The sequence below is a fragment of the Leptidea sinapis genome, chromosome 16 (assembly GCF_905404315.1).
Source record: "Leptidea sinapis chromosome 16, ilLepSina1.1, whole genome shotgun sequence".
NCBI lineage: Eukaryota > Metazoa > Arthropoda > Insecta > Lepidoptera > Pieridae > Leptidea > Leptidea sinapis.
This window is the reverse complement of record NC_066280.1, coordinates 4,443,563-4,461,587: the sequence shown is the minus strand read 5'-3', so window position 1 is coordinate 4,461,587 and position 18,025 is coordinate 4,443,563. Positions and strand designations below refer to the sequence as shown.

General features: G+C 36.7%; 1 protein-coding gene across 1 annotated transcript in view; it reads right to left on the bottom strand.

Annotated features, from left to right (window-relative positions):
* Positions 1-1,709: 1,709 nt before the first annotated feature.
* Positions 1,710-18,025, bottom strand: part of LOC126968795 (nuclear cap-binding protein subunit 1) — a 32,918-nt gene continuing 16,602 nt past the window's right edge. The window contains exons 7-11 of the mRNA XM_050813901.1: positions 11,001-11,248; positions 8,904-9,147; positions 7,093-7,205; positions 3,077-3,265; positions 1,710-1,922 (exon numbers count right to left, since the gene is read on the bottom strand). Of these exons, the coding sequence (XP_050669858.1) occupies positions 1,809-1,922; positions 3,077-3,265; positions 7,093-7,205; positions 8,904-9,147; positions 11,001-11,248 (908 nt within the window). The 3' untranslated portion in view covers positions 1,710-1,808. The remainder of the gene's footprint in view (positions 1,923-3,076; positions 3,266-7,092; positions 7,206-8,903; positions 9,148-11,000; positions 11,249-18,025) is intronic.

The following is an 18,025-nucleotide window of genomic DNA, read 5'->3' as shown; positions in this document are numbered from 1 at the left end:
GTTAAGAGGAGTTCTTATTTATATGGACGGAGAGAATTATATTATCAAACGGAATTGAGAATCTAAACCAATCTCAAATTCACTGAAACAAACAAAAAAATCATCAAAATCGGTCCAGCCGTTTAGGAGGTCGTTTAATTGTGAATCGAAACCATTCTCGAATCCACCTGAAAACACACACCAATCTCAAATTCACTGGAACACACAAAAATATCATCAAAATCGGTCCAGCCGTTTAAGAGGTAGTTCAATTGTGAATCTAAACCATCCTCGAATCCCCTTGAACTCACACAAAAAATTTCATCCAAATCGGTCCAGCCGTCTAGGAGGAGTTCAGTGACATACACACTCACAGAAGAATTATATATATTAAGATAGCTAATATGTTTATATAGTTCAGTCGACCTTGTTGAATACTTTGTGGCACAGAATGTGTTAAGGGCATGTCTTACGTGCACTCTACACTGCGCTATGACGCATGCCTTATAACAATAAAAGCCACAGTGTAGACATAACTTAACGTTTTAAGTCTCATTAGTCCAATATTTCCATTAAGTACAGCGTCTTTCAGACCGAAACACATTACTGCTTCACGGCAGAAAAATCTACAACGCTTTGGTATCCTAGATTCTATTTATAATGTCCTTGACCACGTAAACAAGTATTTTTTTATAAAAAATTATAATTGGATATGACCCAGAATATCTATATCTTAATATATATAAATTACGTGTCACGTTGTTTGTCGGCGATGGACTCCTAAACTAATGAACGGATTTTAATGGGGATTACTTCATGGAGTGCAGTTTGGTCCAACTTGAGAGATAGGATGGTTTTTATTTTGATTTGCGACCTATAATTATTTTTATTTACAATATTTGTTTTGTATGGACATATTTTCTATGAGAGAATTTAGTGATGCACGGTTTGACAGATCCGCTGTGAAACAATTTCATTAGAACAGGGAGCATTTTTTAGGATATAATTCTTGATGTTTTGAAATATTATTGGCAAATTCGTATAAATAACAACAGACAGAACAATAGCTAGCTATATATATATATATATATATATACCAGCTGCCCCGACTGCTTAAAGTATTAATATAAAATTCTCAATACTAACCATTCAATCATAACCCACACAGTCTTGGTCATCTATTCTTACATGAAATAATATCAAATAAATCAATTTCTTTTTTAATTTTAGACACTAGCTTTCATAGCAACAATCACTAGTTACAACCTACACTATAAAAGTAAAAGTATGGCAATAAAACATTTTTTTTTTCAAAATGACCGAGTTCTATTCCCGAGTATTGTATGATTTTTTTGAAAATCTATGAATGCAGTTTTTATTTTTCTCTAAAATCGATATCGTGGTTCCTCAGAAGATATTCTTCTATCTCTTATATATTCTGAAATACCCGGTTTGGGTAGTCCATCCTTTGTATATAATTCTTCTATACGTGTGTTGACAGTGAACTCCTCCTAAACGGCTGAACCAATTTGGATGTTTTTTTTGTGGGTTCCAGTGAATTCGAGAATGGTTTAGATTCTCAATTCTGTCCATATATAAATCTCTTGCCCATGTGTATATATGTAAGTGAGCTCCTGGCTGGATGGATTTTTCAAATTTAAGATGTGTGTACTTGACAATGTCCGTCGTGCCCGCTAATCTGATAACTGCTTTAAAATAAAACAATTAAATTAAAGTGTTAATATTATATTCTCAATATTACATTCAATCGTAACCCAAACAGTCTTAGTCATCTATACTTACAAATAAATACACAACGTAAGGAATAACTAGGCCGTCAGAGCGACGAACTGGTGGAACACGTCCAATATGTGAGGGTCCAGGTCTTGGGTGAAGAGCAGCGTCTCCAGTGTGCTGCTGTACTTTTGGACTTGTTCGTGATGCTGGAAGAAGAACGGGTGTGTTAGTATATATTATCATATGATATCTACAACTACTATTATATCTTATGATTTTATTTTTATGAAAATAAGGGACGAGACGAGCAGGACGTTCAGCTGATTGTACTTAATACGCCCTGCCCATTACAATGCAGTGCCGCTCAGGATTATTTTAAAAACCCACAAATTGTGAGCGGCACTATAACTGCGCCCGACACCTTGAGACATAAGAGGTTAAGTCTCATTTACCCAGTAATTTCACTAGCTACGGCACCCTTCAGACCGAAATACAATTACTCTTACACATTACTGCTTCACGGCAGAAATGGGCGCCGTTGTGGTCCCTATAATCTAGCCCTGTGCAAAGGAGCCTCCCACTGTTAAGAAGACACACGACAATGTAGCGCCGCTGAAGATCCATGAGACACATAATTAGTTACCCTCGATCAAATTTACATATTTTAATTAAAAATATGATTTCAATCACTTATTGAACATGAAAAATTTGTCACCCATCCGAAAATACACAAGAATTTAGGGATACCTTACTCTAAAATTAACATGTATTTAGAGTTTAAAACCTTTTTGGTTCCGCTTGCGTTTAACCACCCAATTTGACAACGGAACAACTTTTCAAATACATATTTACAAAGGACATGGGACCTCATCAAGACCAAGTCCAGCAAGACATTGACAACCTAATTTAAAGTATTCAATATTTGCCGATGAGTGATTAGTGCCAAATGGAGCAGAACTGATCCATTAGCCACTATATACTTTTTTTTTCTATTTTAATTCAAAATTCTAACGTGAAATAATAATACGTCTAGATAGAAACCTCTTGGTGTAAGACAACCGTTAAAAACAGGCCAGGTGCGCGTTTAGTGTGCGTGACACGCTTACACTCACGATTTCTATCTAACTTTGTATAAATGTGCGTGCATTGCTCAAAATAGAGCTTAGCCTCAATTTGTTTCGACGTTTTCACAGCTGTCACAATCTATCTAGATGTATAAATGATTTAAGTTTGTAACTTTATATGAACAAAGTTTTGTCTTACTACTTTTCTATCGCGATTCATAATTTAATGACCGTGTTGTTGTGTAAAGTCTTCCGGCTGAAGTAGAAACATGGAAGTAAGATGGCGGGAGACTCACAGCCAGGAACACCTGTCGCAGGCGGCCCACGGTGCTGCGGTACCAGGTCGTGTCGTGGTCGCGCGCGTCCGTGTCAGCGCGCACGAGGTGCTCCGAAAGGATCATGATGAACCGCTGGAACACGATCAGGAACAGCCGCTTCTGGTCCGTGTGCGCCATCTCCAGCCGCTCCTCCATACGCTCCACGGCCTGTTCCAAGGAATATTAAATATGTTTTTTAGTAAAAGGCCTGTTTCCCCTAAAGTTTAGGGCGTTAGGGCCTAAACCCTATCACCAATTGCCAACAATCTAGTCGGCTCACCTTTCAAAATATCTAACCCGCGAGCCGCGACATTCATTGTCGAAGGAAAATCGAGAAGTTTTAGCATAAAAACTTAAAAAAAAAAACAGGAAATCCGTGTATTCGTATGGATTTGGCGCAACGAGATCATATTATTTACTTCTTCGTTAATCGTTTCGCGAACATTTATAACTTATTCAAATTCAAATATTTTTATTCAAAATAGGATTTATAATCACTTATTGAACGTCAAAATCTACCGCCCATTCAAAAGAGACTGCCTCAGACCTAAGAAGAATGGGCGCAAGAAACTCAGCGGATTTTTTTTTTTAATATAGAATATGGATTACAATGTGATATCGTACAATAAACATTTATAATTAAAGAGCCTGAGGGTGTTCGCTTTAATCCCAGCCCGTGGTGTCATTAAGAAAATCGTTTATGCTATAATAACCTTTCCCACACAAACATTTTTTAACAATTCTTTTAAATTTCGTAACACATTTGTTTTGTACATTTTCTGGGATCATATTGTAGAAGCATATACATCGCCCAACAAAAGACTTACTAACTCGACCCAACCGAGAAGTAGGCATAACAAGTTTATGTTTGTTCCTCGTGTTAACATTATGAATGTCACAGTTTCTAGAAAATTCCTCAAAAGCAACAGTCAAAATGTTTATTTCTTTAAATTTTTCTCTTAATGATTCTTTAGGACCTAGGTTATAAATCGCGCGAATAGCCCTCTTCTGCAGCACAAAGATAGTATTAATATCGGCCACACTGCCCCATAACAATATACCATAGGACATAATACTATGAAAATAACTAAAGTATACTAATCTCGCCGTATCTATGTCAGTTAACCGTCTGATTTTCTTAACCGCATATGCTGCAGAACTAAGCCTATTCGCCAATCCTTCAATATGGGGGCCCCACTGCAATTCATACTCAGGTAGATATAAAAGAATCCAGGATCTTGAACTACTAATTTTAATTTTAAGTGATAATAATAAAAATTAAGGTGATGCAACAAAAACACAAATAAACATGAGTATATTGAAAATATAAATATTAATCAATAAAAAAACCATAAGAGCTATAAGAATAGAATAGAAACACTTTATTAACAATAAAAACACACACCTTCAATTTACAGTATAAATCTTAAAGTAATAAATTAAATGAATTGTGCGGCGAGTGATTCCCTGCTAAAAGGAGCTGACTCAGTACATTGTTGGTCAGTACAGAAGACACCAACACAACACTGGTTTTCAGCAGCCCCTCGTGACATTTGGAGTAAACGGCTGTTGTAGTCTTCCCATTGTAATTTTTTTTCATCAACATGTTGAAATTAAATATAATTATAAATAAATAATTATAATTAATATTAAATCATATTATAATTTTTAAGTAAATATACATAATACTTATATTATAGGTGGCACAAGGTACATAAGTATAAAAAATGAGATATAGATAATATATTGGTAAACATTACATATACATAATAAAGATATGGAATTGTGTTAGTCTATAAGATTATACATTGCATATCAAGGTTAATTATTATATAATGAATGTAAAATAGCTTTTTTTTATATTGTAATCTAAAATTTTAAATATTTTTCATTTTTTTTTATATGAGAGGGGGCAAACGGGCAAGAGGTTCACGGGATGGGGAGAGGTGAGGCAACCGCCCATGGACATCCGCAACAACAGGTGTGTCAAGAAATGCATTGCCGGCCTTTAAGGTATGCTTTTTTCTTGAAGGTCCCTAAGTCGTATCTGTTCGGGAAGACCGCTGCCGGTAGTAGATTCCACAAAGTGGCTGTGCGAGGCAAGAAATTTCGAAGAAAACGCGCGGTTGTGGAATGCCAGACGTCTACGTGATGCGGATGGTACTTTGCACGTAATGTCCGATGGTGGAATTCGGCCGCTGGAATCAACCCGAACAGCTCCTCTGAGCACTCCCCGTGATAAATGCGGTAGAAGATGCAGAGAGAACCCACATCTCTACGCAATGCTAGAGAATCAAGCCGATCGGAGATGACTTGATCGTCGATGATTCGAGCCGCTCTTCGTTGTATGCGGTCAAATGGAAGAAGCTGGTACTGGGGAGCACCCGCCCAGAGGTGAGAACAGTACTCCATGTAAGGCCGAATTTGCGCCTTATAAAGTTGCAGGCGGTGGCTTTTAGTGAAGTACTGTCTCGCCTTACTGAGTACACCAAGCTTTTTAGAGGCCAGTTTGGCCTTCTCTTCCAAGTGACCACGGAACTGAACGTCGCTCGATATATCGACGCCAAGTATGCCAATACAGGCTGTGGCAGTTGTCTAATTGGTGGCGATAAATTATTCCAACACTTAGTAGAACTGTATCGAAAACTACCCCTGAACGCTGTTGAATGATGTCGAGGCACTGCTAATATCTGCGAGGCAGATCTAGTTTTTATATAACTAGCACTGCGTTGCCCTAGCCATTCAAGTTTATTAAACAGGTAAAGAGGTGTTTTATTATGGACGATACCGAAAAGTAATGTTGCTAAATGCAGAGGCCTCCGACCTTCCATATTGAGTATATAAGCTTCTTTCAAGTATGGAGTAATGTGCTGCCTGGGCGGAATATTCCAACAGAATCGAGCGCATGCATTTTGCACTCGTTGGATGGAACATTTTCTTTTGTATAAATTCAAATTCAAATATTTTTATTCAAAATAGGATGTGACATCACTTATTGAAAGTCAATAAACTAAAACCCATTCCAAAATGAATGCCTCAGACCTGAGAAGAATGGGCGCAACAAACTCAGCGGGCTTAATAAATATGTTTACAAAGTAATATTGTACAATTAAACTTATTATTTAATAGCCTGAGGGCGGTCACTCCATTCCTAATCTGTGGTATCATTAAGAAAGACATTTATGTTATAGTAACCTTTACCACACAAACGTTTTTTAACAATTCTTTTGAATAACGTAATACTTTTGTTTTGAACATTTTCTGGGATCTTGGTTTAGAAGCATATACATCACCCCACAAAAGACTTACTAACTTGACTTAGCCGAGTAGTAGGCATCATAAGTTTATGTTTGTTCCTATACAATCTTGGCCACGTCACAGTAATTGAGCTTTGATAGTACAAGTGTTTCACATAATTTGACTCGAAGTTCTGTACTTAGATATTTTCGAATTTTGTAAATAACTAAGTCTATAAAAACAATTTGATATTACTCGGCTTATATATTTTTCGAAACGCATGTTTTCTTCAATTCTTAAACCTAAGTTTCTGATCATCACCTTCGGATTGTACTGCTCAGTCGTTTTCACAGACATAGGGGTGCCAAGAATATAAGAGTACAATACCAATATTTTTGGTTTTAAGACGTATTTTGTACATTTTCTAGGAGGCAATTACATAATTCACATTTTTTGTTGAAGTAGGCGTTACTTTGCGGAAATCCATAATTATACAAATGATTTAAGTTTTCTTTAGTGTTAATTCCGCCTATATTTGTCTTTAAAACAATTCGACACGTGTTTCGCCGCTACACGAGGCATCCTCAGGTTGTCTCGCCAAAATCTGGCACGAGACTATATAATTAGATAATTCACCTTTAAAAAACACTCACTAACTCGACTTAGCGGAGTTGACATATTATGACGACACTATCTACCAACTCTCAATAAATAATTAATAAACTACTATGTAGTGAGACAGGTTACAATATCGTTACCTCTTCAGTGGGTTTGTCCTGGTCTTTCTTCTTCTTGCTGCCCTCATCTTCTGAGTCTGAACTGCTTGAGTCTGCTCTAGCCAGAGCCTCCCTAGCCTCTTGTAATTCTTTGCCTGAAAACAAAAGACATGAAATTCGATAAAATCTAATATATAAAATTCTCGTGTCACGGTGTGCGGGACTGAACTCCTCCGAAACCTCGCTTGACCGATTCTCATGAAATTTTGAGTGCAGATTGGGTAGATCTGAGAATCAGACAACAACTATTTTTCATCCCCCTAAATGTTAAGAGTAGTCCACACGATTTTTTTTTTAATTTTTTTGACTTTTTTTTTTTAATTTGTAAGATTATGCGTCAGCATTAAAAATACATACAATTTCAAATTTTCACCCATCTACGATCAACACTTACTTTTGTATCGCGATTTTAATATTATTCTAATCCATCCACAGACACGCAATAGAGTTGCAATATGGCAATCGAATATAATGATTATAATGTAGTACCATAAATTTTATGTACGATATATTTGGTCGACATCTATTTTTATACCCTAAAAATATTAATTATTGAATTTTTTTATTATTTTATATGGCAATACAACGTTTGCTGGGCCAGCTAGTAGTTTTATAAAAAGGGCGAGTTATTATTTAACGTCATAGCGTTGTTTGGCCATATAAATTAATAAAAAAATATTATAATTTTTATTAATTATCACTAGGGGTAATATACGTTACGACAAATTCTCAGCGTGAAGTCGATTTGGAAGAATTTAGTGACAAACACTGTGAGACACAAGAATTTTATATATCAGATATATTATGATCTTTATGCTATTCCTACGAGGGTAGGAATTTGTAATTATTATTAGAATATAAAATTTGGGGCAGTAAAGGCGACCACATTAAAGACGCAGTGATGGTAGGCCCCCCACAAGATGTACTGACGATCTGGGAACGTTGGATGAGGGCAGCGCAGGATCGTTCGTGGTGGAAATCTTTGGGGAGGCCTTTGTCCAGCAGTGGACGTCTTTCGGATGATGATTGTGATTTTCGACCTAGTTGTAACACAAATATGAAGGCGGTTACCGAATGGGGATAGTATTAAATGTGCAACTATGAAATGGTTGCGCGTGCTGTAATTCATATTATTATTATCTATTTAAAAATATAATATAAATGATGTTCTTTAGTGTTATTGCGAGAAGAGCGAGTCAACAGCTCCTGATGCCTTGTGTAGAGGCGCAATACTTGTCGAAGTGACTCTGTATATCTCAGCGGAATAAACACTTAAATTAATTTGCAATGGGAAGACTAAAGGAACTTTCTACTTCAAATGTCACGAGGGGCTGCTGAAAACCAGTGTTGTGTTGGTGTCTTCTGCACTGACACAACAATATACTGAGACAGCTCCTTTTAGCAGGGAATCACGCTCACACTGTTATTTTTATTTATTTATTATAAATTTTTTATAATATACGTTATTTAATTTAGTATCTTAATATTTTAATTAATATTGTAAATTATTATTTTTTGTGTGAGTGTTTTTTATTGCTAATAAAGTGTGTTTCTATTTCTATTTCACTAAAGATCGTCAGTTAACATTTTAATAGCAATAATCCATTGCTATTGCCGCATATTAACGTCAATTATAATAGATAATAATAGTAGAGATAGTTCAAGTCACGCGTTCTTTGATCTGTGTGACGTCCGAGCAATGATCGTTGGGCGTCGCTGTCACACAGATCAAAACTGCATATTTACAAAGCCAAGATGACTTGAAGTATCTGTGAAAGAATGCAATGACTCACTCAGCTTGGAGACGTGCTTGTTCATCTTGTCGATGGTGAGGTGCAGCACCTCCCACAGGCAGCTGTGCGTGAAGAAGGGCGACATCTCCTTGGAGAAGAGCCACGTGGCCACGGCGCTACACTCCACTATCTGCGTCTTGAGCATCTTGTCCACCAGCACGCACACCATCTGCGGGTGTCGCTGCCACAGCTCCCACAGGTTGCGCAGGACGCAGATCTGGGCTTCCTCCGATTCTGCCAATATCTGTCGAATGAGAAGGCAATCTGACTGAGGGTATAATATTCATTGATCTAGCTAACTGGTTATATGATTTAAAAGATGGGCTGAGAGTTTTTTATCAGTTCTTCTCCCCATCTCGAACTGATGTAGCTTCATGAAATTTTTACCAAATGTCGTTGTAATATGTTATGTTATTGTCATCATGTTTGACATCTTTATCTTGATTTCCTCACGTGTTCAGGATAGAAAGTCTTTTCTTTAAAGTTCAAGTTCAAGTTTTTATTCGTAAATACTATTACACGTCATACATACTTAACATAATAATTCAATTATTAATTTATAAATTCATTATATGAGTAGAACGAGCGCTCAATGAGCCACCTTTTGAGTTTATATTTAAAAGTATTAAAATTTGACACGCTAATGATATAGTCCGGGAGTTTATTATAAACCCGACGGCTTATACCGTGTATTGTGCGGGAAGCTTTTTCCAGGCTATGTGGGACTGCATTTAGGCGATTCGCGTGTCGCAACTGGTACTAGCTGGTGTCGTGCTTTTCAAGACAGTTAACAGATTCACTTGCTAACTAAAGATATTCCTAGTAGACATTAAGTTTTGCTATCAACTACCATAGGTAAAGTCCTTATGTAAGTTTAGCTAGTTAGTTTTTTGTGGCACATAAAATTTATTAACAACGGGAAACGAGTAAAATAAATATCTTTGAAGAAATCAAAACATTCGATTACTGGAATCGAACTGAGCCCGATAGTACAACGCGTTTAATACTAAAGTTAACTTACTTATACACCAGGTAAAGAAATAAGAGTAGGTGTTAATATTTTCTACAAATAAATCACATAAACATAACGCAGAGAAAAAGAGGGTCTGTGTGTGCCAGCATTTTGTATATAAATTGTAACTGGCCAGCAGCATTTGTCGTTAAATTATTCAAAACCTAAACATATGAAGAACGAGTCAAGGAATAACTGAATGGTTACTTTATAAAAAAATAACTTTATTCATTAAACCCGATTTACAATGTTTACGGAGCTAAGACTAAACACAGAATACTTAATTTTACGGAAACATACTTTATATAGCTTATTCTAACAAAGAGTCATATTTCTGTGGGAAAGTAATTTGGTACATCAGCAATATTGTTTCCAGAAGGTTCTACACGTGTAAAGTAAATGTACCTACGACTTGTTGCTATTCTCTACTTTGGCTGACAAAGCATAAATCTATAGGGTGAGCACCCTTAACTAACCCGTTAGGAATGGATCATCATACAACTTTCATGCCCCCTTATTTATTTATACGAAATTGATGACGTACTTTCAATTCGATCTCCATTGTATCCTCGGCTATTTCGCATTCTTCATCAAAAGTTTTAAACATAAGCAAATGGTCCGACTGAACCATCGAATATGGCCAACCGCACTATATTCGATGATTTAGTCGCTTTGTCTCTGTTCTTTGCTTTGATCTGTTTAGGCTATAAGACTTAGGGAGGAGACGTGTTTTATAAGTTTCACTAGCCTAATTTTACCAGTGGGAGGCTCCTTTGCACAAGATGCCGGCTAGCTTATTGGTACCACAACGGCGCCTATTTCTGTCATGAGGCAGTAATGTGTAAGCATTTCTGTGTTTCGGTCTGAAGGGCGCCGTAGCTAGTGAAATTACTGGGCAAATGAGACGTAACATTTTATGTCTCAAGGTGACGAGCACAGTTGTAGTGACGCTCAGTATTTTTGGGGTTTTTCAAGAATTCTGAGCGGCACTGTATTGTTATGGACAGGGCATATCAATTACCATCAGCTGAACGTCCTGCTCGTCTCCCTTATTTTCATTTAAAAAAATAAGCCACGCTACTCACCTTAAACACGTAATGGAACTTGGATATAGCCGCGAAGCTGTGCGACACACTCTTGCTGCCCAGGTTGAGCAGGGTCTGCACGAACACGTCTATCTTGAGCGGGTTGTACTGGGACGCGTGGGTGCCGGCCTCACCCTCCCGGAGCGGGTTGGGCAGTTCCCGAAGGACGTTGAGCGCTTCCTCCGGAGTGCACTTGTTCCTGACGCACACCACTAGCTGGTGGGCGGCTTCCGTTCCCGGCAGTGACGCTGATGCCAGAATAAATAATTTAAATCAAATATTCACAATCATGATAGTTACGATTTGACCAACAACTCCGGGAATACTGAACATGAGGGGTTTTTTCTGGACTCCTGTTTAAATGGTTAATGGACAAAAACTTTTATAGGATTTTTTAAATTTTAAGTAAACTTTTTGCATGATACTTTAAATTAGCCGAATAGAATACTTTACACAAAATTTAAGATCTGCAATGTAGATGTCACAAGATGGACCGACGATCTGGTCAAGATTGCCGGGATACGTTGGATGAGGGCAGCGCAGGACTGATCGTCGTGGAAATCTTTGAGGGAGGCCTGTGTCCAGCAGTGGACGTCTTACGGCTGATGATGATGATGATTAATGTAGACGTACACCGTATTCGGCGCAATAAATATATTGTCTGTCCACTACACTGCACCTTGTAGATATTGAGGTAAAAGTACTTTAGGGCTATTTTAAATATATGCCTTAATGTTCCCTGCCCACTAGATACCATAGCACAACGATCTCTCTCGCAACACCAGAGGAATTACACGACAGTTGCCAGGTTTTTAGGTGAGTTTACCATCCAGAGTTAGTTATATATTTGAGTTTGTAGCGTGGAGTATTACAGTGAAATTAGGCAGTAGAAATAAGGCCAAACAGCTCTTTGGAACACTACCCCTACTATGAATGTATCATAACGTAACCGGTTTAACGAGTCACAGCACTAATTCGAATTTAGCTCAAAATTTTGATTGGCTAAGTAATCGCGGAACTTAATTTATTTTATTAATTATTATACCGCCTATGTTACTCCTTATAACGTGAGCTCTCTGCTAAAGAAAGAGGCGTTGGTTTAACCAGTTCAGAGATTTGCCGAACCAAAGACACAAAACATCTTTTTGGACATTAATGATGTCATTCCAAGAAGACACTTTATTTTATACATATGTATTGAAATAAACAGTCATTTTGTTTTCATTGGAAGTGTCTGTTTCAAGGGCTCAGGTGCATCTTGGCATCGGGGGTTTAGTTCTTAACACTACATATTTTTTTTATGGAATAGGAGGACAAACGAGCGTACGGGTCACCTGGTGTTAAGTGATCACCGCCACCCACTATCTCTTGCAACACCAGAGGAATCAGAGGAGCGTTGCCGGCCGGCCGGTTAAGGAAGGTGTACGCGCTTTTTTTGAAGGTACCCATGTCGTATCGTCCCGGAAACATGCATATATATGATAACATATTAGAGACAATAAAAAATATAGAACATCCAAATAAAGAAACGGGATTCAAACCGAACGTTAAGAATACTATAAAACAAATGAAGGACATGGTGAATGAGTAGAAAGTATGATGTAATATCGATATGATTAATTCAAATTACCATTAAGTAATAATAAAACACATAGGTTTCTTACAACAACTACTTAGCACGATAATCAATGATGCACCAACTCACGTTAATATCACAGCGAGAATTAAGCAATATTAGGGCTTCTACAACTTACAATATAGCCAACATTTAGAAACATAAGCGTACTTATTAAAGAATTTACTTATTAAACATTACTAGAAATTGTATACAAACATCCTGATGGTACCATAATATAGTTAATTTCTAATTTAACTGTTCTTGTTAACAGTACTAAGTAGATCTGCTAAAATGTGAATTACAATAATTGTAATATCAAAAAATAATGTAAGTAGGTACGGAAATTTTTATTATTAGAGTAATAATTTACAAAGAAAATTTTGCTAAAATAATGGAAAATATAAAATATTAAGTATTTTATTTATGGTTTTTGTTTAGTTAAAAATCATTTCGAGGAATATTCGAAATTTTAAAACTACAATTATAATTTAACAGATAAAAAATATCTTTCAATTTCAGTTAAAACGGGAAAAGGTTAATGTTTAAGGATATAAATAAAAAGGATAACTAGACGACTCGGCAAACGATTGTAACACTAAACAGCTCAGTAATATAATATGTTTTTGTTTGCATGCAAATGCACGCACGTGGACCGCCATACAAATACAACGGTATCTTCAACATCTGGGAGTTGGATTGACCCCCGAAAAATCAGTTCTCTCGGCATATTCAACGTGTGAAGCGCCTCTAACAATGAGCGCTCGCGTTCCGCGTTGGCTATGCGCATCGTGAAAAACGTCGCGAGATGGAAAGTGCACACGCGATCATTTTCACCCGGCGCGGGCGCACGAAACTCCGTTCGACATTTCCTGCATACTCGACATCTAAATGCATTTTACTTGTGTTCATGTTAATTAAGGAAAGTTATTATTTTACGAGCGACCACTGCATTTTGTCACCTGTTTCCTCGGTTAGTTAATCGAATGATACGGATGTTAATTTTCATCTAACAACAGGTAACCGTCCATCTGTCTGTCAGCGGGCCGTTTGCTTACGGCCATTCCTAATATTCAGTCTATCCCTTACTTGAGATAAAAATCGTAACTATCGTAGTCTTTTCTGTCCCAATAAACTTATCGACGGTAACTCACCTTATCCGTACACGCTGCCTGTCAATGGGACGACGTATAGCTTACCATCGATAGAAGTTTGTATGGAAATTGAAATTCACGCGTCCCAATATAAGGCGATAAGAATGACTTATCGGGTATATTGGGACAGCTTGAGATTATTGACAGCTAACTACTGACAGTAGAAGGTAGTAATTTATCTCTATCTGTAGATATAGTATATTGGGAACGGCCATTAACCATATAAGTTTGACAGCTCTGACATTTTGAGACGGTGTATACTATAGCCGCTATAAGTACAAAGAATAAAGAACATGGCGAAAAAAATGGTCGCCGTGCACATTAAAAAATGATTCTGTTACAAAAGTAATTATGAAGTGTATACTTATAGTGTTACATCTTGTACACTGGCATAGAAGCTTATAAGTACCAGTCCGACTCACACTTGGCCAATCTTTATATACTTTTCTTTTGTGTCTTTATGTTACCTGTTAATACTGTAAAGGCATGACATCAATACTATCCCTTCTGCAGGTATTATAATTTCGAACCCGCGACCTCTCGCGTTCCATGCGAGCGCTCTTTCCACAGAGCTAACCGTTCGAGTGACGTATCGTTGATAAATCTTGTATGTCTTGTTCAACTATCAGTCAGTCTCAATTTTCGTATAACTTAGTATATAACCAATGATTCCGGGACCGGCCGATCACCTATTCAGTAACTCATGAAATCATCATTAAGGTAGAGTTGTCATTGCGATACAAATTACCACAGAACAACAATATCTCAGCGTTACTTTCAAAGCGCTTTACGATATAGTGGACCCATTTATCATGGAATCCATTTATCAATTTATGTTTACTAATTAGGTAGGTAATATTAAACGAAAATTCTTAGAATTTTCTTCGATAAACGCAATTAATTTACATAAAATACTTTTTAAAGGATTAAAAAGTATTTATTTTACTTTTGCAATTGACAGTAACAGCTATGGCAACGACTTTAGCGACTCCTGTCACCTGCAGTCCCAGAAACACGTGAAAACCCCCAAAGGTCACGAAATCCCTCTTAAAGAGTATTGTATTTAAATAATCGAGATTTTTTTGTAAATAAATATATTATTTTTTATGGAAAAGGGGGACAAACGAGCGTACGAGTCACCTGGTGTTAAGGGATCACCGCCGCCGAAATTCTCTTGCAACACCGGAGGAATCACAGGAGTGTTGCCGGCCTTAAAGGAAGTACACGATTTTTTTGAAGGAACCTATATCGTATCGTTCCGGAAACACCGCACAATGAAGTTCATTCCACAGCTTTGTAGAACGTGGAAGAAAGCTCCTTGAAAACCGCACTGTGGAGGACCGCCACACATCCAGATGGTGGGGATGATATCCTAACTTGTGGCGTGTCGTGCGAAGGTGGAATTCGGCGGCAGGAATCAGGTGAATCATATTTAATGTATCTAAGAAATAGCTCTTAACTATTGTAATGATAAACTTGAGATTTGTTGGCGAAAAGCCGATCTAACGGAGTAGTACGCTGTCACCCAGGGGCGTACATTGGTCTTCTTAGCAAGGTAGGCACTGTAGATCTAACTTGTTGTAGTTGAGCTTTACTTCGACAGTACGACATAAGTTGTATAAAACGCTGCTTGCTTCGTATATGCAATCTGTAGACTGACTACCGTAAGTAGTACCGTAACTTTACAAGTAGTGCTATATTTATTTAGGTTCATACCGAGGTAGGCACTGACTTATTGCCTATATGATATGCACGCCCTTGCTGTCACCCATGCCCTTTATTATTAAATTAAACATTTAATCTGAACGCGTTAATAGATCATTGTCGAACAACGACTATCAGGCAACCACTTGCAAAACAAAATGCTCGGAAATGGCAATGTGTGCAACATTTCATGGGGCTCTTGTTGCAAGTGAAGACTTAAAAAGCTATTAAGGTGTACGGAAACGTTACAACACGGCCGGTGATCCGGGAGATGTTATCGCGGCGGTAATTACATGCCTCGAGTCTCAATTGACCTCACCATATTATGTATCTCTAACGTGAACATTTAAATAACGACTTTACGCTATTCCTTATTAGGAAAAAACTAAATTAGGTTTAATTTTTTAATGCAAAAGCCAAAAGCTATCTAATCTGTCCATATAGTGTTCTTATCTAAATATATAAAAATGAATTGCTGTTCGTTAGTCTCGCTAAAACTCGAGAACGGCTGGACCGATTTGGCTAATTTTGATCTTGTATTATTTGTATAGGTCCAGAGAAGGTTTAAAAGGTGAATAAATATGAAACTGCTCATAATTAAATAAAAACAACAATCTTGTTTTTCCTTTGATGTGTCCCCCCGTCTTTCTGAAATAAAATTGTTCTAAAAAAACTTTCTAACTTTCTCAGGAGGTCAAAAATTAACTTAATTTTAGGTTTTATTTATTTAATATTAGGTAATTTTCGAATACTAAATGGAATTTTTAATTCAGCAATGCAAATAAAAAAATAGACCAAACTAAAAAGCTTGTTATTTAGTTTTTTTTTAACTACTTTTATTTTTTTGATCTTTTGAGATACTTTACAGATAAGTGCGCGAGAACTCACTCTCACTTTGATTAATTACAATTAACGATGCCGAGGAGAAGACTACTTATCAAATGTGCGAAGAGCTACCTCACGTAATAACCGCAATGATGTCCAGAGAGAGACGATCAAGAAAATACTCGTAGTGCTATGTCAGAATTGCGTTCTTTCATGAGTGACAATGAAGTACATAGGTACATAGCACATAGGCTCAGAATGCAACGAGTTCGTGCACAACAAACAGCCATAATATAGTCAATCGAACTGATAACACACTTGCCAGTGAATACACAAGGAGGATTAATTCACCCACCATTGACGAAGTGGCTGTTGTCATTGTGGGAGAAAATTTACAATCTAAAGCGATTATTCTTATTCTTATTTCCACTATTTGTTCTGTACGGACCACGGACTAGTAAAAAATAAGGACTCCGTGTCACCTTACATAACAGTGTAGCACCAAAACAAGCCGATTAGCGTGTAAATACATAGCCCCACGCACACACACTACTACAGGCCGACAGGCGGCCATTATGAGAATTGTCATCGTTTGTAACAGATCAGTTTGCGTTATCTAGTATCCCCCGTAACCGCACACATACTAGCATAACGGTGCTTCACTTCCTAATATCACGGCGCAGAGTCCTTCTTTTTATACGCTTTATATTAGCTTCACCTGTATGTTTGTAACCGACTTCTTTGGGCGCGATTTTGACCCACTTTAAACGGCTAGATTTCGTTCAAACTTTGTAGATTTATCGAGGACCGATGACATTACACTAATTTGACTAAAAAATTAAAAATAAATATTAAAAAAAACTAAAAAGTTAAAAAAAACTAAAAAGCACGCTTTATATAAAATTCAACTAAAAAATAGATAATAAATTTAAATTGAAAATAGTGTAAAAAATATATTTTATTGTAAAAAAAAGCGTGGGGTGCTTTTTAAGATATTATAAAAATAATAATTCTTCTACACCCCACGCTTTTTTTTTACAATAAAATATATTTTTTTTACACTATTTTCAATATAATTTTTTTTTAGTTGTTAGTTGATTTTATATAAAGCGTGCTTTTTAGTTTTTTTTTACCTACTATTTATTTTACTAGCCCGTGATACGGACAAATTTTCTTTGAGACTATTTTTGACGCACGGTTTGACAGTTCTGCTGTGAAACAATTTCATTATAACAACAGGGAGCATACGAAATAGTTCTTGATGTTATGAAATATTATTGACAAATTCTTAAAAAATATTATTTTATTTATAAGCGTTCCTACCTACTGAGCTAGAGGTCCCGGGTTCGAATCCCGGTAGGTGCAAGCATTTATATGATGAATATGGATGTTTGTTTCCGAGTCATGGATGTTTAAATGTATTTATGTATGTTTATATGAATTTATGTATGTTTAAGTAAGTATATTGTAGTAAATATAAGTATCATTGTCTTGTAACCTATAACACAGACTATATATGCTTAACTTGGGGCAAGATAATTTGTGTAAAAAGTGCGTCAATATTATATTATAAGCCGGTAAGTCCAAGGTTCAAATATTTAAGGCTAGAATAGTATATAGTATGAGTGGGATTCTAACTGTAAGATTTGCTGAAAGCTTATCCAAAAGTAAACTAAATATCCGTATTCCAGTATTATTTGCTTCTATATGTATGGGTAACAATGAAA